We start from the raw sequence: 27408 nt of genomic DNA, 5'->3' as shown, positions 1-27408 counted from the left end.
CAGGGCATCCACCTTTCAAGCTTGACTGTGGGGAGTTCTGGTGCAGAATTTGTTCAACTGGTAGTTCTGAGGGGAGGCAAACAGGTCTACCTCTGGTGTTCCCCATTTGTTCCTCAAGAGCTTGAATATTTTGGTTTCCAGTTTCCATTCGTGTGGGTCCATGAGATTTCTGCTTAAGTCATCTGCCAGTGAATTTAGTTTTCCTGGCAGGAATTGAGCTTGCAAGTTCACTTGGTAGCTTCAAGGCTCTGTTCCACAGAGCCATGGCTAGTCTGCAAAGTGGGTAGGAATGGGTCCCCCCTGCTTGTTTATGTACCACATAACTGTGGTCTTGTCTGTCTTTATCAATAGTTGTCCTTGAAGAATAAGGTCTTTGAAGGCTGTCAGAGCATTCTCTGTACAGCTAACATTTCGTTTGGATTGATATGCAAGTGCATCTGGTTTGGGTTCCATTTGCCCTGAATGCACTGCCCTGCCATGTGAGGCCCTCATGCAAAGTCTGATGCGTCTGTTGTTACGGTTTGGGCGGCAGAGGGTAGAATGAAAGGGAATCCATTGTTATGGTAGCAGGCCTCTCTTCCCACCAAATGAACTCTGCCCTTAGACAAGGAATGATAGGAATCATTGTTTCCAGGTCCTGCAAATGCTGACACCATAGACCTTTTAGATACCACTGAAGTTTCCTCATATGCAGTCGTGCATATGGAATTAACAGAATGCAAGAGGCCATGAACCCCAGGGCTTGCAGGATTTTCCTTGCAGATGGCTTGTTTTTTGTGGCCAGTAGGTTGAAGTAGGTTGTCAAACTTGTTTCTCCTGAGTGAGGAATGCCATCAGGGAAGCTGTGTTCAAGCTTATTCCCAGGAATACAATCTGGCAGGGTACTAGGTGTGATTTTTTCTTGTTGATGGTATACCCCAGTGAGGTCAGAAGTCTCTTTACAAATGCCAGGTGTTGTAATAGGAAGTCTTGACTTTCTGCCTGAATCAGGCAACCGTCAAAGTATGGGTAAATCTGAATATTTCTCTGCCTGCAATATGCAATAGCTGGAGCTAGGCACTTTGTGAATACCCTGGGCGCAGTAGATAAGCCAAAGGGAAGTGCAGAGAACTGATAGTGCATGGAGCCCGCCCTGAAACGTAGCTATTGTCTGCAGGATTCCCTTATTGGGATGTGCAGGTAAACTTCTTTTAAGTCTGGGTTTGTCAGCCAGGCATCCTTGGCTAGCATAGGAAGAAGCTGTTGAAGAGTTAGCATTTTGAATTTTGGAACCACCAGAAAGGTGTTGAGAATAGACAGGTCCAGGATAGGATGCCAGGAGTTTTCTTTTCTGGGAACCAGGAAGAGTCTTGAATAAAAACCTTATCCCCTTTGTTCTGCTGGGACAGGTTGAAAGTACAGTTTTGTACCTACCATAAATGTAGATGTCCGATAGGAATGCATCTGCAGTCCTTACAAATGGGTTGTCCTGTCGTCAGGCAGCCCTTCGGTCGGCCGGATTCCAAAGTCTGGGTCTGGCCTCGGCTGCTGTCGCACTTCACCCGACGTCATAGCTGCAGTTATTCAGGTATAAAGGCATCAGCCGATGCCATTTTCCTCAGTGTTTCTTGCCCCAGATGCCAGGTGCCCTCTTGGAAGGCTAAATTTGGATAAATGCCAATGATTCCAAATAGTAGAGAGCAAACACAAAAAATAAGCATGTATGTACATATATACAAACAAATACACCATAATAGATCCCCCCCCAAGCTAGCTGAAGGCTGGCAAATACCCTAGGAGTACCTCAGAGGGAAGGTGGGTAATCCTGACTGCAGATGCATTCCTATCGGACATCTACATTTATGGTAGGTACAAAACTGTACTATGTCCTTCAAGGATGCATCTGCAGTCCTTACAAATGGGTAGAATACCATAGCTAAACAAGGGAGGAGGAAAGAGTAGAGATTATGGTGTAGCTAGGATCCCTTGCAAAACAGCAGTGGCAAAACCTGCTCGGGATCTAGAGTATAAAGGTAAATTGTAATGCTTGGCAAATGTATGCACGGAGGTCCAAGTAGCAGCCTCTATAATGTCCTTGGTAGCCACTCCTCGTAAGAAAGCTGTGGTAGTGGCTGTAGCCCTTGTGGAGTGAGGCCTGATGTTCTCTGGGGGTTTCTTTCCATGGTAGGAGTAACAAAATCTAATGCAATTTCCTATCCATTTGGAGATTGTCTGTTTTGAAATTGGTTTTCCTTCCTTTCCTGTGGCATATGCTACCAGAAGCTGGTCAGTTTTTCTATTGGACTTAGTCCTGTCCAGGTAGTAGTGTAACTGTCTGTGTACATCCAAGGTATGCAGAAGTCTTTCTCCCCTGTTCTGTGGGTTTGGGAAGAATGTAGGTAGGTGGATAGCCTGATTTAATGACACTCTGGATACCACCTTAGGCATAAATGTAGGATTTGTTCTCATGGACACTCTATCTTGATGGAAGATCAGGAAGGGTTGCACTGCCATTAATGCCTGTAGTTCAGAGACCCTTCTAGCTGAAGTTATTGCCAGCAGGAAAGCAGTCTTCCAGGATAAGTATTGTAATTCTGCTGTTGCTGCTGGCTCGAAAGGAGGAAGTGTCAATTTTTCTAGCACAAAGTTCAAGTCCCATGCTGGCAATGGTGGTTTCCTGGGAGGTTTTACATTTTAATTCCTCTCAGAAACTGTCTGAGCAGGGGATGAGAGAAGACAGGAGGATCCAAGCTGTATTGTGCTGAAATAGCTGATGCATGTATCTTGATGGAAGAATAGGACAGGCCTGTGTGGAAGAGCTCTGCCAAGTACTCCAGGATGTTGGCCATGTTTACCAGAGTCACATCTTCTCCCTTTGCAGTACTCCAAATGAGATATCTTTTCCATTTTGCTGCATAATTATTTCTTGTTGAAGGTCTGCGAGCCTCCAGGATTATGTCTTTAACCCTTTGGGATAAATTTGGGTTATTTTCTGTTATGTAATGTTCCAGGCAGTTAGCTGCAGAGTTTTCAGGTTTGGATGCAGGATGTTGTAGCTGTTCTGTGTTAACAGTAATGGGATTAGTGGTAGTGTCCATATTTGTTCCCGAGACATGCTCCTCAGCAATGGGTACCAATGTTGTCTTGGCCAGTCTGGAGCTATCAGGATGATCCTTGGACGGTCCTCTTTGATCTTCAGAAGCACCTTGTGCATCAAAGGAAGTGGTGGAAATGCGTATGCTGTCAGGTTTTTCCAACTGAAAGATAGGGAGTCCGCCTTCCAAGCAAGTGGGTGGTATGTCCTTGCGCAGAATTTCTTTAGCTGGTGATTGAATGGGGATGCAAACAAGTCTATTTGTGGTAATCCCCATTCCCTTGTGATGGGCTTTGAAGATGTCCGGATGAAGCATCCATTCGTGGGCATCTGTGGTTGTTCTGCTTAATATGTCTGCTAGAATGTTTTCTTTTCCCGGTACAAAAATTGCTTGTAACTGAATGTTGTAGCTCAGGGCCACATCCCATAGGTCCAGTGCCAGCCGGCATAGAGGATATGAATGGGTGCCTCCCTGTTTGTTGATGTACCACATAACTGTGGTGTTGTCTGTCCTTATCATCAACTGACCTTCTTGGAGAAATGGTCTGAATGACTGGATTGCCAATTTTACTGCCAGCATTTCCTTTAGATTTATGTGTAGGCAGCTGGTCTTGAGTCCATAAGCCTTGTATGCACTTGCCCAGCATGTGTGCCCCCAACCGAGGTCTGAGGCATCTGTCGTGATGGTTTGGCTTGGTTGGCTGTTGCAGAAGGGCAATCCTGCGTTTGATTGAAAGGCCTGAGCCCACCATAGGAACTCTTTTTTCAGGCATGGGATTATTGGGATTTTGGTTTCTAGGCTGTGCTTGTGTTGGGACCACAAATTCCTTAGGTACCACTGTAGCTTTCTCATATGCAGTCTGGCATGAGGGACCAGAATTATGCAGGATGCCATGAAGCCTAGAGCTTGCAGTACTTTTCTTGCAGTTAGGTGGTTCTGCTTTGTTAATGCCAAGAAGTAGAGAGGTAGTTGCTCTTTCTTTTCTGCAGTTAGGAATGCCATTTGTTTTGATGTGTCCAGCTCTGCACCCAGAAAGGTTATTCTTTGGGATGGAATCAGCCTTGACTTTTTTATATTGACTGTATATCCCAAGGCTTGCAGCAGGTAAATGACTCTTTGTAAGTCTTCTGCTAGCTTGTTTTTGTTGTCCGCTTGTATCAGGCAGTCCAGGTAGGGATAAATTTGGATTCCCTGAAGTCTGCAATGAGCAATTACTGATGCCAGGCATTTCGTGAACACTCTGGGAGCAGTAGATAAGCCAAAGGGCAATGCTGAAAATTGATAATGCTCTGATCCTGCAAGAAATCGGAGGTATCTTCTGCAAATTGGTCTTATGGGGATGTGCAGGTATGCCTCCTTGAGATCTAGAGTTACCAGCCAAGACTCCTTGCCCAGCATGGGAAGAAGCTGCTGTAGGGTCAGCATTTTGAATTTTGGAACAATAAGGAATGTGTTTAAAGCGGACAGGTCTAGAATGGGTCTCCATTTGTTTTCTTTTCTTGGTACCAGGAAGAGTCTAGAGTAAAATCCCTTTCCTTGCTCCATAGATGGTACCTTTTCCACAGCTCTCATTCGTAATAGCTGAGATATTTGTTTTAGAGCTTCTGTCCTTTGAGTAGGTGGTAGGTTTGGCATTCCTCTCTTCCCAGGTAGAGTATGGAAATGGAACCTGTAACCTTGGTCTATAGCTTGCAAAATCCATTTTTCCCTTGTGATGCAATGCCAGTTTTTTGAAAATAAGGTTAATTTTCCACCTAAGGGTGCTTCTAGTTGTTCCCTGGTAGGCGGTGCCACTGTCAAGTCACTGTGATTGAGGTGTTGTAGTGGTGGTGGCTGCGTCCGTGCCTCGCTGGTTGTTACCTTGCCATTGGCGTCCCCTGTAGGCACCCCTGGATTGGTTTCTGCCTCTTGAACGCCTATTCCTGCCTCTCTGAGCCTTTGAGGAGTCCGGAAAGGACCAATTCTTGGAGGGCCAGTTCCTGCTAAACCTTGGAGGTTGAACCTGTAAGAAATCTTTCACCATTTGTACAGATTTCGCCTTCTCTTCCATCTTTTTTAGTACCTGCTGAGCAGGGGAACCAAATAGATTGACCTTGTCCATGGGTGCATCCAGAAGCTTTGATTTGACATGGTCTGGTAATGCCTGTTCTTTCAACCATGCATGTCTCCTGATAACTGTGCCAGTCATGGCTGACCTAAAGGAAGCCTCCAGTGCATCATAGCCACATTTTAAAGAATGGTTACTAACCTGCTGTATGTTATGTACCATTTCCTGAACATATTTTTTATCTAAAGATTCTTCAGAGGAAAGCTTTTTAGTTAACTGGTCAAGCATAAACTCTTGATATTGAATCATATGAAATTGGCAGTTCAAAGCCCTAGCTGACAAGGTAGCAGAAGTGTAAACTTTTTACCCCATCTCTAAGGACCTGGATTCCCTTTCAGAGGGAGGGGTTTTAGTAGAAGTAGCAGCTACAGCTTTAGGGCCCTGGGCGATAGTCTCTGGATCTGCAAAAGGAGCCTTGTATAAATGGTGATGAGTGTCCGGGACCCTGTAGAACCTATCGGGCTTAGCAGGAGCCGGAGGTAATGAATCAGGAGCAGTGCAAGCATCATTAAATGCATCATCTACAACAGAAAGAACTGGAGGTATAGCTAAAGGCCTATGTTGTGGCAAATGTAGAAAGGTTCTAAGCCTTTTTCTGGAGTCTGAGAAATCTTGGCCCTGCCACTGAAATTGTTCCCTCATAGCATGCAAGGTTTCCCCAAAGGAAAATTCCTCAGGTGGAGAGGCTGAAGGAATGGACTCTTCAGCATCAGAGTCTTCGTAAGGAGACTAAGAAGCCTCAGGAAGGTCTGTATGTTCTGATTCATCAGAGGAACCATCAGTGGATACTGGTTCAGGGGGCTCTGCTCTAGGTCTCTTTTCTGGAGGTGGGAGAGAGGACCTGTCTGGATGAGGCTGGGATCCACGAATTAAAGAAATTAAATCCTCAGCCAAAGAAAGCATATGAGAGCTAGTGCTGGGCCTGTGTGAGGGGGGTTTGGCAGGCACAGATTTTGAAGCTTTGGCTGCTTTAGCCCTGGCAAAGGCCTTAATAGACATGGCTGCAGGAGGCCTAGCAGCTCCACGTGCAGGGGTTGAAATATCCAGGGGAATTGTGTCTGATAATTCCTGAGAAACCGCAACAGAAGGCTGGATTTCAGAAGCTGATTCTACCAGGTTAGAGGAGGTCAGGGTAGAAGGCATGGTTTTGGCGGGAGAAAAAACCGCTTGCTCGGTTTCGGCCGAAACCGAGACACTCGCGGTTTGCTTAATCACGGTTTGCTTAATCTCGGTTTCGGCCGAGACCGCGGACCGCGAGTGTCGGTCCTTTTCTTTTCGTTTTTTGGAAATTTGCGTTGTCGGAGGATCCGACGGCATAATGTAGGCAAAATCAGAGCCGAAAATTTGTTCAGCAAACTCCGACCGACGTCTAAGCGTCCGTCGGTTAAAAGAAGCGCAGGCTAGACAAGCTGCTACGTCGTGGTCTGGGCCTAAACAATGTATACAGTAGAAGTGGAAATCTTTATGAGGTATTTGTTTCCCACAAGATAAACAGTTATTCACTTTCTCTGACATCGGCTGAGGCAAAAAAAGAGTCCCCAACGGGGTACTTAGCTTTTTAGAAGTCTTCGAAGTAGTATTCGGTAGTAGTAATCTCTGGATCTGACCGACCGGCACTTGCGAACAGCTTCTGCTTCGGGCGCCACGCGGCAAGAAAGACTGAGGAAAATGGCGTCGGCTGATGCCTTTATACCCGAATAACTGCAGCTATGACGTCGGGTGAAGTGCGACACCAGCCGAGGCCAGACCCAGACTTTGGAATCCGGCCGACCGAAGGGCTGCCTGACGACAGGACAACCCATTTGTAAGGACTGCAGATGCATCCTTGAAGGACATCAGCTCTGATACTGCGGAGAGAGAGAACTTGTTTTTGGGCCTCCGCCCACTGATTTGCGGGGAAGGTCTGGCCATCCACTTGGGGTTGGGAGTGAGAAGAAGTGGAATCTGTATCCTAGGGAAACTATATTTAAAACCCATTTGTTCTGGGTAGAGTTCCCAGTTTTTTGCATGCAGCTCGAGCTTTCCTCCTAAGGGAGCATAGTTGAGCAGGGCTTGGAAGAGTTAAGGATAAGTCACATTGTGCCGTTTTTCCATAGGGGGTGGCTTACTACTCCCTGCTTTGGAAGTGGGAGTCCCCCACTGCTTATATCTATACATAGCCTAGGACTTGAGTCTTGGTGGTCTGCTGCTCCTATGTTTGGACTGAGAAGGCCTGGAAGGGACTGGAAAAGACCAGTTCTTTGAACGCCAATGCCTACTGAATCTAGGAGGCTGTACTTGCAAGAAATCTTTAACAGTTTGCATAGATTTAGCTTTTTCCTCCATCCTTTTGAGGACGACTTCTGCTTTGTTGCCAAAAAGGCAGTCTTGGTTTAAGGGTGCATCCAGTAATTTAGCTTTAACATGATCTGGCAAGTTTTGTTCCTTAAGCTAAGCATGCCTTCTAAGTACAGACCCAGTGACAGCAGCCCTGCAAGATGCTTCTAAAGCATCAAAACCACATTGCAAAGTATGTTTACCAATATGTTCAGCAGAATGCATTAACTCTTGCAAATCTTTGTGCTCAGCACAGTCAGGAATCAAAATAATTTTCTGTTTAACTAGTCCCATAATATGCTGCTGATACTTTACCATATGAAACTGGCAATTTAAAGCCCTAATGGCCAAAGTAGCAGAAGTGTATACCTTCTTATCCCATCTGTCTAAAGCTCTAGAGTCCCTATCAGAAGGGGTAGGATTTTTGGCAGTAGTAGCCTTAATACCTTTTGGTCCTTGGGAAATGGTTTCTGGATCCACAGAAGGATTCTTGAAGAGGAATTTGTGAGAGTCGGGTACTCTGTAGTATCTGTCAGGTTTCCTGGGAGCTGGAAACAAAGTGTCTGGGGTAAGGCTGGATTCCACGAAAATATCATCTACAATATCCAGAACAGGAGGTAGAGCTAGAAGCCTGTGCTGAGGCAGGAGTAAAAATTCCGTAAGTCACGTTTTGGACTCAATAGTCCTGGCTTTCCCAGTGGAAATGCTCCCCAAGGGTTTGCAAAATTTCACCAAAAGAAAAATCTTCTGGAGGAGAAGCAGAGAGCATGGAATCCTCTGCATCAGAATCCTCATAAGTAGATAAGGGTAAATCCTGGTAGTCAGAAGGAACAGAGATATCAGATTCCTGATCAGAAGAATCAGAAATAGAATCAGTTCTAGGTCTCAGAGGGGAAGGCTGGCTTCCCCTAATTAAGGTAATAAGGTCTTCAGCCATTCTAATCATTTGTTTTTGAGGCATATGGGCCTGAGAATGCAGTTTGGTCATCGGTTTTCAAGGCGTAGTGCGAGCTTTAGGCCTGAGGAATTTGGTATTTCTAGCTTGAAACGAAGTCGTCGATTTAATATGAAAGTCGGTAGGCCTGAATACACCCTCAAAAGCCAGTGCCTACTCAGCGGTTCTGGACCCATCCAAGGTAGAGACATCCGCAGGTTCCACAGTTGAAGAAGCATCTTGCGGCATACCAGACTCCGAATGGGTCTCGGTAGACGCCTGCAAATCTGTAGTAGCAGGTGTCAGGGGCTGCGAAAGCATCTCACCGAGTACCAGCGGACTGGTGACTAGCTTAATGGAAGCGTCGGCAGCAGTTTTGGACATATGCAGTCTGTCTTTATCCTTACTTTTTTCAGAAGATTGGTAGTTGGATGGCTTAACGAAGCCATTTCGGAGTGTGGAAATCGAGAATGGAAGTATTTAGCTACAAAAATAGCCCGACAACGCATAGCTCGGGCGTTGAACAAGGCACAAAACTGACAGCGAGGGACGTCGTGGTCTGGGCCTAAACAGGTGACACAGTAAGAATGAAAATCTCTATGAGGTATTTGCTTTGCACAGGCAAGACAACTGTTAATTTTTTCTGACATCGGTTAGTATAAGAAAAAAGGATCCCCAATGGGGTACTTCTCTTTTTGAAGACTTCAGGTCTGAAATTCGAAAATAAAAATTTCAGGAGTCGGCCGACCACCACTTGCGAACTGCTTCTGCTTTGGGCACCGCATGGCAAGAAAGACTGATGTAATGGCGTCGGCTGCATGTTTTATAGCCCTGACGTCATGGAAGAAGCAACACCATCTGATGCAGAAATCCGAAGACTCTGGTATTCAGGCCGGCTGAGGGCTACCTACAGGCAGATAGCCCAAATGTGATGACTGCAACAGTGAAACACGAAGAACATCGGATATTACAGAATTTGCAAAACCAAGTGGTGTCCTTTGTTTGGGGGAACTTGGGAATTCCAGAAGGTTGAGGCAGAAGGTTCCAAGTTAGTTTGCCACCTTTCTGAATTGTGCTGAATAACCAAGTCTGATGCGATTGATTTCCAAAGTGTTGGGAATTGATAAAGTTTCCCTGTAAGAAAGGGGAGAGACTGGTCAAGGTGGATGGGTGAAGAAGGTGGAGAGGCAGGAAAGTTGTTAGTCATATGTTTGAAGATCTGTCAAGAAAAAAATCCTTCAGGTCCTTTAATATCTGACTGAGGGTTCCCCTATCACTTTTTTAGTTTTTCTTCTCCTTTTTGCTACTGTTTTTGACTTTTGTTAGGAAGGCTTCAACTTTAGAGGGGTAATTCCACTGAAGTTTTGCAATGGAGAGAGAAAAGGCGGTTTAAAATATTACATGATTTTCCTCTCACACATTTGTTTAAAAATTTCAGCAGATGTTGGACCAAAAAGATTTTGCACAGAGGGTCATCCAACAACTTAGTCTTGACATCAACAGGCAAGGATTGCAATTGTTGCAAAGGGCACCTTTTAAAAAGTACAGTTTTGTACCTACCATAAATGTAGATGTCCGATAGGCATGCATCTGCAGTCCTTACAAATGGGTTGTCCTGTCGTCAGGCAGCCCTTCGGTCGGCCGGATTCCAAAGTCTGGGTCTGGCCTCGGCTGGTGTCTCACTTCACCCGACGTCATAGCTGCAGTTCGGGTATAAAGGCATCAGCCGACGCCACTTTCCTCAGTGTTTCTTGCCCCAGATGCCAGGTGCCCTCTAGGAAGGCTAAATTTGGATAAATGCAAATGGTTCCAAATAGTAGAGAGCAAACAAAAAATAAGCATGTATGTACATATATACAAACAAATACACCATAATAGATTCCCCCAGCTAGCTACAAGATGGGCAAATACCCTAGGAGTACCACAGAGGGGAAGGAGGGTGGGTAATCCTGACTGCAGATGCATGCCTATCGGACATCTACATTTATGGTAGGTACAAAACTGTACTATGTCCTTCAAGGATGCATCTGCAGTCCTTACAAATGGGTAGAATACCATAGCCAAACTGGGGAGGAGGAGAAATAAGATTATGGTGTAGTTAAGATCCCTTGCAAAACAGCAGTGGCAAAACCTGCTCGGGATCTGGAGTATAAAGGTAAATTGTAATGCTTGGCAAATGTATGCACGGAGCTCCAAGTAGCAGCCTCTAAAATGTCTTTGGTAGCCACTCCTGAAAAGCTGTGGTAGTGGCTGTAGCCCTTGTAGAGTGAGGCCTGATGTTTTCTGGAGTTTTCTTCCCATGGTAGCAGTAACAAAATCTAATGCAATTTCCTATCCACTTAGAGATTGTCTGTTTTGAAATTGCTTTTCCTTCCATTCCTGTTGCATATGCTACCAGTAGCTGGTCAGTTTTTCTGTTGCTCTTGGTCCTGTCCAGGTAGTAACATAATTGTCTATGTACATCCAAGGTATGCAACAGTCTTTCTCCCCTGTTCTGTGGGTTGGGGAAGAATGTAGGTAGGTGGATAGCTTGATTTAAAGATACCCTGGAGACCACCTTTGGCATAAAAGTAAGATTAGTTCTCATGGACACTCTATCTTGATGGAAGATCAGGAAGGGCTGTACTGCCATTAATGACTGTAGCTCAGATACCCTTCTTGCTGAAGTGATTGCAAGCAGGAAAGCAGTTTTCCATGATAAGTAATGTAATTCTGCTGTTGCTGCTGGTTCGAAAGGAGGTAGTGTCAACTTTTCTAGCACAAAGTTCAAGTCCCATGCTGGCAATGGTGGCTTCCTAGGTGGTTTTACATTTTTAATTCCTCTCAGAAACTGCCTGAGCAGAGGATGTGAGAAGACTGGAGGATCCAAGTTGTATTCTGCTGAAATGGCTGATGCATGAATCTTAATGGAAGAATAGGACAGGCCGTTGTGGAAGAGCTCTGCCAAGTATTCCAGGATGTTAGCTATGTTTACCAGTGACACATTCTCTCCTTTTGCTGTACTCCAAATGAGATATCTTTTCCATTTTGCTGAATAATTTTTTCTTGTTGAGGGTCTGCGAGCCTCCAAGATAATGTCTTTAACCCTTTGAGATAAATCTGGGTTATTTGGTCTTATGCACTGTTCCAGGCAGCCAGCTGCAGTGTTTTCAGGTTTGGATGCAGGGTTTTGAAGTTGTTCTGTGTTAACAGCAAGGGAACTTGGGGCAGAGGCCATATTTGTTCCCGAGACATACTCCTCAGTAATGGGTACCAATGTTGCCTTGGCCAGTCTGGAGCTATCAGGATGATCCTTGGACGGTCTTCTTTGATCTTCAATAGCACCTTGTGCATCAAAGGAAGAGGTGGGAATGCATATGCTGTCAGGTTTTTCCAACTGAAAGATAGAGAGTCCACTTTCCAAGCAAGTGGGTGGTACGTCCTTGTGCAGAATTTTTTCAGTAGGTGATTGTGTGGGGATGCAAATAAGTCTATTTCTGGTAGCCCCCATTTCCTTGTAATGGTTTTGAAGATGTCCGGATGCAGCATCCATTCGTGGGCATCCGTGGCAGTTCTGCTTAGGATGTCTGCTAGTATATTTTCTTTTCCTGGCACAAAAATTGCTTGTAACTGAATGTTGAAGCTCAGTGCCACATTCCAGAGGTCCATTGCCATCCGGCATAGGGGGTATGAATGTGTGCCTCCCTGTTTGTTGATGTACCACATAACTGTGGTGTTGTCCGTCCTTATCAGCAGTTGACCCTGTCGAAGAAATGGTCTGAATGCCTGAATTGCCAGTTTTACTGCCAGCATTTCCTTTTGATTTATGTGTAGGTGCAGCTGGTCTTGAGTCCATAAGCCTTGTATGCACTTGTCCAGCATGTGTGCCACCCAACCGAGGTCTGAAGCGTCTGTTGTGATGGTCTGGCTTGGTTGAGTGCTGTGGAAGGGCAGTCCCTTGTTTGTTTGACAGGCCTGAGCCCACCATTGGAATTCTTGCTTCAGGCATGGAATTATTGGAATTTGGGTTTCTAGGCTGTGCTTGTGCTGAGACCATAAATTCCTTAGGTACCACTGTAACTTTCTCATATGTAGTCTGGCATGTGGAATCAATATTATGCAGGATGCCATGTAACCGAGAGCTTGCACGACTTTTCTTGCTGTTAGCTGGTTCTGCTTTGTTAATGCCATGAAGTAGAAAGGGAGTTGCTCCTGTTTTTCTACTGTCAGGAATGCCATTTGTTTTGATGTGTCCAGATCTGCACCCAAGAAGGTTATCCTTTGGGATGGTATCAGCCTTGACTTTTTTATATTGACTGTGTATCCCAGGGCTTGTAGTAGATGAATGACCCTTTGCAAATCTTTTGTTAATTTGTTTTTGTTGTCCGCTTGTAACAGGCAGTCGTCCAGGTAAGGGTAAATTTGAATTCCCTGAAGCCTGCAATGAGCAATTACTGATGCCAGGCATTTCGTGAATACCCTGGGCGCAGTAGATAAGCCAAAGGGCAATGCTGAGAATTGACAATGCTCTGATCCTGCAAGCAATCTGAGGTATCTTCTGCAATTTGGTCGTATGGGGACGTGCAGGTATGCCTCCTTGAGATCTAGAGTTACCAGCCAAGACTCCTTGCCCAGCATGGGAAGAAGCTGCTGTAGGGTCAGCATTTTGAATTTTGGAACAATGAGGTATGTGTTTAAAGCGGACAGGTCGAGAATAGGCCTCCATTGGTTTTCTTTTCTTGGTACCAGGAAAAGTCTGGAGTAAAATCCTTGCCCTTGTTCCATAGATGGTACCCTTTCTACAGCTCTCATCCTTAGTAAGTGAGTTATTTGTTCTACAGCTTCTGTCTTCTGATTTGGAGGTAGGTTTGGCATTCCTCTCTTCCTTGGTAGAGTATGGAAGTGAAACCTGTAACCTTGGTCTATTGTCTGTAAAATCCATTTGTCTCCTGTGATGTAATGCCAGTTTACTGAAAATAAGGCTAGCTTCCCGCCTAAGGGTGCCTCTAGTTGTTCCCTGGTAGGCGGTGCCAGAGCCAAGTCACTGTGATTGTCCTGTGGAAGTGGTGGTGGTGGCTGGATCTGTGGCTGTACCTCGCTGGTTGTTAGCCTGCCACTGACGTCCCCTGTAGGCACCTCTGGATTGACCCCTGCCTCTTGGAGCTCTGGAGGTGTCTGGAAAGGACCAATTCTTGGAAGGCCAGTTCCTGCTAAACCTTGGAGGCTGGACCTGCAAGAAATCCTTGACTGTCTGGACAGATTTTGCTTTCTCTTCCACCTTCTTCAGCACCTGCTGTGCAGGGGAGCCAAACAAATTGAGCTTATCCATGGGAGCATCTAGGAGCTTTGATTTAACATGGTCTGGTAAGGACTGTTCTTTTAACCATGCATGTCTTCTGATCACTGTGCCAGTCATGGCTGATCTAAAGGAAGCCTCCAGTGCATCATAGCCGCATTTTAAGGAATGATTACTGACCTGCTGAATGTTATGTACCATTTCCTGTACAGATTTTTTGTCTATCCGAGGACAGTTTTTTAGTTAACTGGTCTAACATAAATTCCTGATACTGAATCATGTGGAATTGACAGTTCAAGGCCCTAGCTGAAAGAGTAGCAGAAGTGTAAACTTTTTTACCCCATCTCTCTAAGGCCCTAGATTCCCTTTCAGAGGGGAGGGGTTTTTTGGTACAGGTAGCTGCTACAGCCTTGGGTACCTGGGAGATAGTTTCGGATCTGCAAAAGGGCCTTATACAAATGATAATGTGTGTCCGGAACCCTGTAGTACCTATCGGGCTTAGCAGGGGCCGGAGGAAGAGAATCAGGAGCAGTACAAGCATCATTTAAAGCATCATCCACAACAGTAAGTACTGGAGGAATGGCTAAAGGCCTATGCTGTGGCAAATGCAAAAAGGTTCTAAGCCTTTTCCTAGAGTCTGAAAAATCCTGGCCCTGCCATTGAAATTGTTCCCTCATAGCATGCAAGGTTTCCCCAAAAGAAAATTCCTCAGGCGGAGAGGCAGAAGGAATGGACTCTTCTGCATCAGAGTCCTCATAAGGAGAAAAAGGGGCCTCTGGAGGGTCTGAATTATCTGATTCATCAGAGGAGCCATCTGAAGAAACTGGCTCGGGGCTCTACTCTAGTCCTCTTCTCTGGAGGTGGGTGAGAGGCCCTGTCTGGATGTGGTTGGGATCCCCGGATCAAAGAAATGAGATCCTCTGCTAGACTAAGCATTTGTGAACTAGAACTGGGCCTGTGAGAGGGGGTCTTAGCAGGCACAGTTTTGGTAGTTTTTGCTGCTTTAGCCCTGGCAAAGGCCTTAATCGACATGGATGCAGGAGGCCTAGCAGCTCCACGTGCAGGGGTAGAAATATCCAAAGGGATAGTATCTGATAAATCCTGTGAACCTGCAGGAGCAGGTGGGATTTCAGTAGCAGATTCAGCCAAGCTGGATGAGGCCTCGGTAAGTGGCAAGCTTTCGGCCGAAGGAAGAACCGTGGACTCGGTTTCAGCCGAAACAGAGACACTCGCGGTTGGCTTAACCGCGGTTTCGGCCGAAACCGCGGACCGTGAGTGTCGGCCCTTTTCCTTGCGTTTTTTAGAAATTTGCGTAGTCGGAGTATCCGACGGCATAATGTAAGCAAAAGCGGAGCCGAAAAACTCTTCAGCAAATTCAGACCGACGTCTAAGCGTTCGTCGGTTGAAAGAAGCACAGGCTAGACAAGCTGCTACGTCGTGGTCTGGGCCTAAGCAAGGTAAGCAGTAAGAGTGGAAATCTTTATGAGGTATTTGTTTCCCACAATTTAAACAGTTATTCACTTTTTCTGACATCGGCTGAGGCAAGAAAGAGTCCCGAACGGGGTACTTAGCTTTTTAGAAGTCTTCGGTACTTGTAGTAGTAATCTCTGGTTCTGACTGACCGGCACTTGCGAACAGCTTCTGCTTCGGGCGCCACGCGGCAAGAAAGACTGAGGAAAATGGCGTCGGCTGATGCCTTTATACCCGAAGAACTGCAGCTATGACGTCGGGTGAAGTGCGACACCAGCAGAGGCCAGACCCAGACTTTGGAATCCGGCCGACCGAAGGGCTGCCTGACGACAGGACAACCCATTTGTAAGGACTGCAGATGCATCCTTGAAGGACATCAGATCCACTGCTCTGAAGAGAGGCATCATAGCTACACCAAGTGTCTTGAAACCGGTCTCAGAGTTGTGCAGACAGTAAAGGAAGTCTTATTGCCAAAGTCAGGAACATCTGAAATTAGTTTATTTATGTTATTAAAAACAGACAAGATACTTGGTCATGTAGGCCTGGTAGTACATGGCACTCACAGCTGCTTTCAGGTACCAGCAAACCCTGTGGTCAATGGGGAACCCCAACCACTGTAAGTTATATTATTTTGATATTTTTTTTTTACAAAACCAACAAAAATAGACCCAGTGTCATCAAAGAAAGCCAATAAACTCAAAAAGGTGACAATGTGCTGTGAAGAGCTGATTTTGGTCGTAAAAAACACCAAGAATAAATTCCAGTAAATACTTTTAATATATTTGTATTAAGAGCTTTCATCCCATACAGCTAGGACTTCATCAGAATAAAACCATCAAGTACATTAGCACATTATATAGTGTACACAATAGTTTAAATGACAAGTTTGCAAGAACAATGGTGGTGGAACTTAATTACAAAACACAGAGAATTAAAGAAATTATCACTAAGAAATGGAATATATTGAGGTCTAATCCGGAAGTTGCAGTGGCAGTAGGTTTAGACCCCAGGTTTGTTTTAAAAACTGGCTGGAACCTAAAATGTATGTATACAAAGAGTACAGACCTAAGAAAGAATAAAGGAAGGGAAGGAACAACAAAAAATGTGGGGCATGTAGTCAGTGCTTGCAGTAATATTAGTGAAATTTAAGAAATGAAATTGTGGGAGCATGGGTATTATGTACATAGCAGTATGTAAGTAAGGATAGTTTTTATGTGGGAAAAACTGAGACAGCTTGAAGAAGCGAATATATGAGCATGTAGATAAAAACGCCAACAATGCACTCTATAAACACACACTGCTTGATGCTTCCCACAATGAACTTAAATGTGGTATTTTGGAGCAACTAGATCTTAATGCCTGGGGTGGGGACTGGGTGAACAGGTTTGAATACAGAGAGTTATGTCAGTTCAAATTGAATGCCCTTATCCACCCACCCCCATCCCCAGGTTTAAATAATTACATTTTGATTCAACCTGTTTTAAAACTTTCTATAGCCAAGCTATAAAAATTATTCAATATATAATTAAATCTTCTTAACACCACTAATTCAGTTTAACATATTAAACTTGGTCATTTTTAATATTATGAGACAAAATTGCCATAGGAGTTCTTTATATTCCAACTGGCCTTCCCAGTCCCCTCCCCTGGAATGAATGTCGACTAGTTGTAAAAATTCCAGATTTAAATTCAGTGCATGCCATATCCAGTAAGGTATGGAAGAAGGTTGGAGGACCAAGGAAGGGAAGAGCCCCCTCCATATTTCTGCAGGCAGCACAGACAACCAGACTGAAGATGTGGATTTCTTTTCAGCAGAAGGGGAGCAGAAGAAAAACAGGTAAAGCAAAAATAAAAGGGAAAAGATGGCTATCAAAAAAGACCACAGTGGGGTTGTTCACAGCTTAAAATGCTACAACATTTACAACTATAGCAGCCTTGACATAACTGTGGAACAGTTTTATTTTTGAAAAGGGTTTAAAATTTGTTCCCTCAGGAAGGTTCAATATATTAGACACCTTAGATGAATTTAAGCTTTTCACCAGGAATCTTAATTTAGCCCTCATACAGATGAAAACAAAGCCCCCAAAACACAAAGAAATGGTAAAGAAGAGAAGTCCATATAATCCCTTCCCCTTCACCCTGCCCTCCTAACCTTCGAAAAAGCATGCATGCAGGACCTATACTTACTTCATAGGTAATGAGAAGAAACTGTGTAAAGCATACATCATGACAGAAAAGGAAAACATTATTAGAAGACCTAATTAAAAACCCTAATGTCAGGATTATGAAACCTGATAAGGGAGGGGAAACCGTTCTTTTTGATTCTGTTAACTACTCATATGTGATGTCACAAATCTTACAGGATAAGGAAAAAATAAGGTACATTGTTTTATTACATGCTTAATCCTAAACATGGCTGTGATATGATCCTGTTGGACCAAAGTCAGTAATCAGTGAATGGACATTTTGGAAGGTCAGCGCTAGAGTGGTAGCCTAGATTGACCAATCTCAGTGCTTACCTTAGATTTTAATAAGCGTAGATGCCCCCCATCTTCAGGTATGATTCTCTTTTTCAAACAGTTTTATATATGTTGTCAGAAAGTACAGTTGTGTACACTTAACATAAATGTAGATGTTCCAGTGTATTCACTGTTGCAGTCATCACACTTGGGTTATCTGCCTGCAGGTAGCCCTCAGTCTGACCGAATACCAGTCTTGGGATTTCTTAGTCGGATGCTGTCGTCTCTTCCATGATGTCAGGTCGTCAGGGGTATAAAACATGCATCCGACGCCATTACATCAGCTTTTCTTGCCCCAGATGTCAGGTGCCCTCAAAATAGGAAACAATTACATGGTGTGGAACATATCCAGTAAAAAGTAAATACCATTGCCATAAGATATGGCCAAAAAGAGGATAGGTAGAAAGTATAGAAACATCAGGGGGCTGGAGGGAGGGTAACCAGGACTGCAACAGTGAATACACTTGAACATCTACATTTATGGTAAGTGAACACAACTGTACTATGTTCTTCGTGTTTCACTGTTGCAGTCATCACACTTGGGTTGATTCCCAAAGCTGAGAAAGGGTGGAGGCAGTCAAGAAGCATTAGAGCTGGCTAGCAGGCCTTGTAAGACTGCTGTGGCAAATCCATCTCTAGATTTAGAAAAAAGAGGCAAGTGGTAATGCTTGATGAAGGTGTGTACAGAACTCCAGGTTGCAGCTTCCAGGATGTCCCTGGTAGGGACTCCCCTGAGGAATGCTGCAGAGGCTGAGGTAACCCTAGTGGAATGAGTTCTGATCCCCTGTGGGGTCGGTTTTCCATGGTGTTTGTAGCAGACATGGATGCAGTGTGCTATCCCATTTGGAAATGGTTTGCTTTGAAATGGTCTTCTCCTCTGCCCCTGCAGCAAAGCTAACTATCAGCTGGTCAGATTTTCTGAAAGGTTTAGTTCTGTCAATGTAGAACCTGAGCTGTCTGTGCACAGCCAAGGAGTGCAGGATCCATTCCCCTTTATTCTGAGGATTGGGGAAAAAGGATGGTAAGTGGATGGATTGGTTTAAAGCCACACTGGATACCACCTTGGGCATAAATTATGGGTTAGTCCTGAGGGAAACCCTGTCAGCATGGAAAATAATGAAGGGTTCCATAGCCATTAGTGCCTGCAACTCAAGACACTCAAGTGATGGCTCGAAGTAAGGCTGTTTTCCAAGAGAGGAATTTTAACTCTGCTGCAGCAGCAGGCTCAAAAGGGGGAAGCGTGAGCTTCTCTAGCACAAAGTTAAGGTCTCAGGCAGGGGTGGGAGCTCTCCTTGGGGGCCTTAAATTGTTAGCTCCTCTCAGGAACTGTTTGATGAGAAGGTGAGAAAAGAGAGGTGGCTCAGTATTGTAATGAGCTGAAACGGCAGAGGCATGAATCTTAACTGATGAGAAGGATAGGCCTTTGTGGAGCAGCTCTGCTAGGTAATCTAGGACTTGAGGTAAGGTGGGAACGGCTATGTCCTTTCCTTGAGACTGGCTCCAAGAACATATTTTCCACTTTTCTGAATAGAATTTCCTAGTACTAGGCCTCCTGGCCTCAATGATGACATCCAGCACCTGTTTGCTGAGGGCCACTGATGATGTATTCATGGAATAAGCCAGGCTGCAAGGTTCAGGGGCAGCTGAGAATGCAAAATCTGTCCCTCCTGCTGGGACAGCAGAGAGGGGGTCTGATGTAGGTGCTAGGGTGGCACTCCTGTCAGACTGTGTAGGAGTGGATACCAGTGCTGGTGTGGCCAGTCTGGTGCAATAAGGATTGTCCTTAGCCTGTCCTGTTTGATCTTGAGTAGTACTTTTGAGAGGAGGGGCAGAGGGGGAAATGCATAGATTGAGAGGTTTTCCCAAGTAAAGGATAGGGCATCCACTTTCCATGCTTGACTGTGGGGAGTTCTGTTGCAAAATTTGCTCAAATTATGGTTTTGGGGGGAAGCAAACAGGTCCACTTCTGGTGTCCCCCCCCCACTTGTGGAATAGAAGTTTGAATGAGTTTGGTTCCAGTTTCCACTCATGTGGATCCAGTAGATTCCTGCTTAAGTCGTCTGCCAGTGAATTTTGTTTGCCTGGCAGGAACTGAGCTTGCAGGTGCACTTGATTGTTCAAGGCTGTGTTCCACAGAGCCATGGCTAACCTGCAGAGTGGGTATGAATGAGTCCCCCCCTGCTTGTTTATGTACCACACAACTGTGGTGGTGTCGGTCTTTATCAAGAGTTGTCCTGGAAGGATAAAATATTTGAAGGCTGTCAGTGCATTCTGTACGGCTAACATTTCTTTTTGAATGCTATGTCAGTGAAGTTGTTCTGGGCTCCATTTGCCTTGAATGCATTTGCCTGCCATATGAGCCCCCCATGCATAGTCTGATGCGTCTGTTGTCAGGGTTTGGTGGTGAGGGGTTGAGTGAAAAGGAGTCCCTTGTTGTGGTTGCAAGCCTCTGCCCACCAAATACACTCTGTCCTTAGGCAAAGAATGACAGGAATCACTGTCTCCAGGTCCTGAGAATGTTGACACCAGAGACTTTTTAAGTACCATTGAAGTTTCCTCATATGCAGTCTTGCATATGGAATTAGGAGAATGCATGAGGCTATGAACCCTAGGGCTTGCAGTATTTTCCTTGCAGATAGCTGAGTTTTGATGGCCAGTAGTTTGAAGTAATTTGTCAAATAAACCTGCTTTTCTGGAGTGAGGAATGCCATCTGGGAAGTTGTGTTCAAGCTTGCTCCCAGGAATACAATCTTTTGGCTGGATACCATAAGTGATTTCTTTTCGTTGATGGTATACCACAGATAAGTTAGGAGTTTCTTTACAAACGTCAGGTGCTGAAGTAGCAATTCCTGACTGTCCGCCTGACTCAGGCAATCGTCCAAGTATGGGTAAATTTGCATTTCTCTCTGCCTGCAGTATGCAATGGCTGGAGCCAGGCACTTTGTGAATACCCTGGGCGCAATAGATAAGCCAAAGGAAAGTGCAGGGAACTGATAGTGCATAGAGCATGCCCTGAAACATAGATATTTCCTGCAAGATTCCCTTTATGGGGATGTGCAGATAAGCTTCTTTTAAGTCTAGGGTGACGGAGCCAGGAGTCCTTGGCTAGCACAGGAAGCAGCTGCTGAAGTGAAAGCATTTTGAATTTTGGTACCACCAGGAAGGTGTTGAGACTTGGCAGATCCAGGATAGGGTGCCAAAAGTTCTCTTTTCAGTGCACCAGGAACAGTCTGGAGTAGAAACCCTGTCACCTTTGCTCTGTTGGAACAGGCTGAATAGCCCTGATACTGAGAAGAGAAAGTACTTGCTTTTAGGCCTATGCCCACTTGTTTGGAGGTAGGTCTGGCAACTTGCTTGGGGTTGGCAGTGAGTGGAAGTAGAATCTGTATCCCTGGGATACTATGTTTAAGACCCATCGGTCCTAGGTAATGTACTCCAGTTTTTTTGCATGCAGGGCGAGTTTTCCTCCTAGGGGTGCAAGTACTTGGGCATGGCTGGGAAGGATGAAAGACAAGTCATTGTGAACTTTTTTCCATAAGGGGGTGGCTTACCACTCTCTGTTTTTGAAGTGGGAGCACTCCATTGTTTAGATCTGTGCATATCCTAAGACTGTAGTCTTTGTGGTCTGTGGCCACTGGGTTTGGACTGAGAAGTTCTGGTAGGGATTGGAAAGGACCAGTTTTTAGAAGGCCAATGCCTACCGAATCTAGGTGGCTGTACCTGTAAGAAATCTTTAACAGTTAGCATAGATTTAGCTTTTTCCTCCATCTTTTTAAGAACTACTTCTGCTTTGTGCCAAACAAACATTCTTGGTTTAATGGAGCATCTAGTAATTTTGCTTTGACATGGTTTGGCAAGATTTGCTCCTTCAGCCACGCATGCCTTCTCAGAACAGACCCCGTGACAGCAGCCCTGCAAGATGCTTCTAAGGCATCAAAACCACATGGCAAAGTATGTTTACCAACTTGGTTTGCTGAATGCATTAACTCTTGTAAATCTTTATTTTCTGCACAATCAGGAATAAACAACATTTTTTGTTTAATTAGTTCCATAATATGCTGCTGGTACTTCAACATGTGAAACTGGCAATTTAAAGCCCTAATGGCAAGAGTTGCAGAGGTATATACCTTCTTACCCCATCTGTCTAAAGCCCCAGAATCCCTGTCCGAAGGGGTAGGGGTTTTGGCAGTAGTAGCCTTAATAGCTTTAGGTCCCTGGGAAATGATCTCTGGAGCCGCAGTGGGATTTTTAAAGAGAAATTTGTGAGAGTCAGGTACTCTGTAGTACCTGTCAGGCTTTCTAGGAGCTGGTGGTAAAATATCAGGAGTAAGACTGGATTCCATGAAGACATCATCTACAATATCCAGGACAGGGGGTATAGCTAGAGGCCTGTGCTGAGGCAAGTCTAAGAATTATCGGAGTCTCTTTTTGGACTGTGCGTAGTCCTGGCATTCCAAGTGGAAATGCTCTCTTAGGATATTGCAAGGTTTCACTAAAAGTAAAGTCCTCTGGAGAGGAGGCAGAGGGAATGGAATCCTCTGCATCTGAATCCTCATAGGTAGATAAGGGTATGTCCTGGTAATCAGAGGGAATCAGAGTCATGGTCTGTAGAATCAGAAGGAAAATCAATTCTTTGTCTTTTAGAGGGGGAAGCTTGGCTTCCCCTAATTAAAGTAATAAGGTCCTTACCCATTTCTAAGCATTTGTTTCTGTGGCATGGGGGCTTGAGAATGCGCTTTAGTTGCTGGTTTCCTATGTGTAGTGCGAACTGTGGGCCTGAGAAACTCCGTAGTTTTAGTCAGAAACAAAGTAGTTGGTTTAATACGAACATCGGAAGGTCTGAATACACCCTCAGAAGCCAGTGCCTGCACCGCAGCTCCGGACACATCCAAGGTAGAGACATCCACAGGTTCCATAGTCGAAGAAGTATCTTGCGGCATACCGTACTCCGAATGGGTCTCAGTAGAGGCCTGCGAATCTGTAGAAGGGGGTATCAGGGGCTGTGAAAGTGCCTCACTGAGTACCAGCGGACTGGCGACTAGCTTAACGGAAGTGTTGTCGGCAGTTTTGGACCTATGCTGTCTGTCTCTGTCTTTATCCTTACGTTTTTTTCAGAAGATCAGTAGTCGGATGGCTTATCGAAGCCATTTCGGAATACGGAGAACGAGAGCGAAAGAATTTAGCGACAAAGATAGCACGACAATGAAAAGTTTGGGCGTTGAGCAAGGCACAAAACAGACAGCGAGGAACGTCGTGGTCTGGGCCTAAACTGTGAGGTATTCGCTTTCCACAGGCAAGACAATTGTTAACTTTTTCTGACATCGGTTAGAGCAATAAAAAAGGATCCCCAACGGGGTACTTAGCTTTAGACGACTTCAGGCTTGAAACTCGAAAAACAAAAATTTCAGGTAGCGGCCGACCGGCACTTGCAAACTGCTTCTGCTTCGGGCTCCCGCACGGCAAGAAATGCTGATGTAATGGCATCGGCTGCATGTTTTATACCCTTGACGACCTGACATCTTGGAAGAGGCGACAGCATCTGACGCAGAAATCCCAAGACTCTGGTATTCAGGCCGACTGAGGGCTACCTGCAGGCAGATAACCCAAGTGTGATGACTGCAACAGTGAAACACAAAGAACATCAACAAGTACTGTAACTCTAAACTTCATTGCTCAAGAATTCTAGGCACAGCCAAAAATAATGGCTCAAAATCAGGAACCCTTTTTAAATATTACTCTAATTCACTTAAAAAGTTAATAACAGGTTTTGCAAAAATGTGCATTTATTGACAATAAGTATGAAACTCTGGCATTATTGACAGCAATCTTGAATGATTTACAGGTAAATCAAATTTTTTATGAAAGACGGGGCAAAAATATGAAGCAAAATATGGGACATTCTATGAAATCAGTGACAATGCCAGGTATGTATTACTCCTGATGACTACTTAACACTCACTGATCTGGTGTGGCAACACTAGTGCCAAACAATGTATTGTTATTTGCTGAAATCAATGTTCCAGTAGTATTTAAGACTAATGCTTGTATGTGTGTTGTAGAGCTGCAAATTATGGGTAACAAACTATAATTTCGTTCACTTTCCATCACAAACATCACTGGCCCTGTCATTATGCTTACACACGTGTGGGTGTGTGTGTAGGGGGAGCTGTACCTGTACAGTATTTAACAGTTAACAAGTTAGCTTTAATTGGTTTTATTAATAATTTGGTTAAATAAGATGTACCATTAAAGTACATTAGGGCTATATTTTATTATGACAGCTACTAGGTAGGGCAGGACCAGCTCGAATGTCACACTGATGGGGGAAGAGATGTGAATTTAACATGTGTACCAATAACACTTTGTTTTACAGCACAATAAACCACTCCCATGCCTGATAAAAAGTATATATATATTTAGAAAGCTTGTGAGGAAATTATTACTCTATTTTTGTTTTACTTGGATCGCTTGTCTGTGTACTTAATAAAGGATTTTCGACTGGAAACAGACTGCTTGCCTTGCTTGGATTACTTTCAAATACTTAGTAATGCTGTAGAATTATATATTTTCTATTATTACTTTTGACTTGACGAGTTTACGTTCACTACTTCTACTACTATTGTCTGATCTGATTAATATACAGTGATTGACTAGAAATATATAGACTGAAAATCTTCCACACAGAGAAGTTTCTTACACTGTTTTGTTTTTAGACCCACTACACTTTAGTGGGTTGTTTTGAGACTTTGGGGATACCACGGAGATTACTTGTTTTTACTTACCATCACATACAGATATTACAAAATATGTGGCTATATTTGATGGTTTGGCAGGAAGAGAATGGGTGTGAAAAAGTACAGTTGCACAAATTCCACTCACCTTCAACAGTAGATATTGCAGAACACACTGCCTTTTTGGCATATGGGTAGTAGAGCCCTGCTACCCTCCTCCTGGCAGTCTCTTAAAGCTTCAAGCTCCTACTCTGCTCATTTATGGCTGTGAAAGACCAGTGAGCTGCCAAAGCAGGATAATCCTTCACATCAATACCCCACTTTTTTGTCCTAAAGGACCAAATGGAAAAGCAGAAGGAAAATGCAAGATTTGCAAACCTACTGTTCCAAACCAAAGTCCTTACGCACACAAACAGAATGCTGCTAAAAAAAAAAACACAATCATAAATGATGTACATCCAACTGAAGGTGGATGGTGGGAGGGTACTGCCAGGAAGATGGTGTGATTTATGAACATCTACTGTTACAGGAAAGTGGAATGTATGCAACTGCACTACATTCCACACACACAATACATTTACAGGCATATGGGCACATTCCCAAAGCATACCCAACCAGGGAGGAGGAATAAGGGTCCCTGGAGAATTATCATAGAAGTCTGCTCTGAATTTGGAGAAGGCATCCAGTTTGTAGTGTTTCTTACAAGTATGGACAGATGACCAAGTTGCTACCTGTACAATACTTTTGAGTCCTCCCCTTTCCAAAATGCTAGTGAAGAGGAAAAGGCCTCATAGAAGAAAGTTAAGCCTTTCAGCCTTCCTAAGGAGCTTTGTCCCATCAAGGTAGGATCTGAGCTGCTGAAGCACATCCCAAGTACAAAGTATCATCAATCTTTAAATCTAGAATTCTGACAGAACCCAGAGAGAAAAACATACTAAGACTGGAATGACTCACAGCATCAGAGAAAGACTAGTGTGCATCACAACCATATACCACTGGAAATCAGGAAAGGCTGTCCCAGCACAGAAACTAGCATTTCAGATGTCAGAGCAATAAGCAAAGAGTTTTCCAGGATGAGAACTTAAGATTAGCATGAGCTGCTTGTTCAAGCAGTGGTAAGGTCATTTACAAACATAACACAGGCCCACAAGGGAGATATTTGCTTGAGAGGGGTTCTCATATGCAATATACCCTTCATAAACTGTTCTACCACAACAGAAGAAAAAGAGGGATCCAAAAGGCAGCCATACAGAGAAGCTAACGCAAACTTTTCAAGACCAGACGGAAATTAACCTTAATGGACCCAGTTTCCATTTAAGGAACACCTAGAAATCCTCATCCAGTATTGAGACATAGCATTTTCTAGTGGTGGGATTTCTGGCCTCTAACACTTGGTGCACAACCTCTAAAAGCCAAAGGCAATTGCCTAGACAGTCGAGACTGAATCATCCAGGCTGTCAACTGAAATTCCTCCAAAATCAGGTTGCACCAGTTTCCTTTGACACAGAGAACAGATCCAGATTGTGAGGTAGTCCATGGTAACTGCCCTTTGCCGATACAATTAAAAGGGATAACCAAGTCTGCCTAGGCCAAAAGGGGTCAACACAATGAACTATGGCATTTCTTACTGAACCTTCAAAACTACCTTGAGAATGAGTGGACAAGAATGTATCTGTTCTCCAAGCATTGCTGCAAGAATATCTGGAACAGAATGTCAAATGCTGTCCATTTTGAAAGGAGAACAGATCTATTTGAGGTGTTCCTTACACCTGGATGAGTTCCTGCACACATTGCCTTGAGTTCTTACTCATATGGGTTTGTCATGGATCTGTAAAGTTTGTATGTCACAGTGAACTGCTCCGATAGGAAGGAAGATGCCCGAAGAGTCTCGGAATACAAAACAGCCAGTTCACCAGGCAACATGCATCAGCCAGCACAAAATATAAGACATTTGAATGTCAAGGTTCTGTGTGATTGAGCTGAAGTCCAAAATCACCACAGAAGGACCCAGAGTCCAGAGGTGGTGAAAATTTTTCAAGGCATGGACCAGTGCCAATAACTCCAAATATAAATATGCTTTCCATGCATTCTTGGGCCTCCAAGTGGCTAGCTTTTCCCTCCCCATCGACACCACTTCCCAAAAGAAGTGGGACAAATCTATCAGTATAGATTGCACTGGTCATGGAGGGCACACAAGTTTTTAAAAAAATACTTAAATGTTTTGTCTACCACTAAAATACTCATTTGAAAATAGGTAGAACCGGACGCTGAGATTCCAGGTTGACAATTTCAAACAAAAAAATGTATGCATTAAATGACAGGCCCATGATAGCAAGAGAATCAAGGAACCCGCTTATCCAAGAATTACTATGGATTCTCTGCCAAGACAACTTCCCTCCTGGAGAATCCAAAAAACACCATGTGGTAAAAGACAATTTTGATTTCAAAAAGAAAGGCCATTATTGAGCAAGAATCAATTGAGCAACCCCCAAAAGTTCAGCCTTTACAAAGCCTCCAAACACGACTTCCAGAGAACAGTGGCTACTTGGAGATTCCAAGCACCTGAAAACCTACTCTGCAGGAATTTGCAAGTCTTCCAAGTATGAAAAAAAAAAAAAAACATGGAGAAGGCAATTTCCCAATCTTTCTTGTTAACATACTCTGGTGACCAGAATTTGCCAGATAAAAGTCAGGACCAGCAGGTGAGAAGGTACCCCAATGAAAGGAAGCATCTTAACACTGCTGCCTGAAAACCTGCCAACATGGTTGAGCACCCATTTGTCAGGAAACAGTAACAGGCAGACCCTCCTTGCTGAGAGCTAACTATAGCCACGAGGCACCTGGAGACGTGTGTGTGTGTGTGTGTGTGTGGGGGGGGGGGGGCCTTAAGACAGGTGCCATTCTTCCATATATTCATAGAAGAAAACGTGCGGTCATCCTTTTATGGAAAAGGAGCCATTCATTAGGCTTGTGGAGGATTAG

General features: G+C 44.3%; 2 protein-coding genes across 4 annotated transcripts in view; one reads left to right on the top strand and one right to left on the bottom strand.

Annotated features, from left to right (window-relative positions):
* CCHR9.PART0H11orf98 (chromosome chr9.part0 C11orf98 homolog) overlaps nucleotides 1-23604 on the top strand; it is a 395998-nt gene extending 372394 nt beyond the window's left edge. The window contains exon 4 of the mRNA XM_044083560.1: nucleotides 23538-23604. Within this exon, the coding sequence (XP_043939495.1) occupies nucleotides 23538-23557 (20 nt within the window). The 3' untranslated portion in view covers nucleotides 23558-23604. The remainder of the gene's footprint in view (nucleotides 1-23537) is intronic.
* The window catches only part of KIFC1 (kinesin family member C1), a gene marked incomplete in the record, with an annotated part of 1304428 nt that overhangs the window by 122914 nt on the left and 1154106 nt on the right, over nucleotides 1-27408 (bottom strand).

Source organism: Protopterus annectens, chromosome 9.part0 (genome assembly GCF_019279795.1).
Source record: "Protopterus annectens isolate FY-2018-M chromosome 9.part0, PAN1.0, whole genome shotgun sequence".
In the NCBI taxonomy this organism is placed as follows: Eukaryota; Metazoa; Chordata; order Ceratodontiformes; family Protopteridae; genus Protopterus; species Protopterus annectens.
This window is presented reverse-complemented; position numbering and strand designations above follow the sequence as displayed.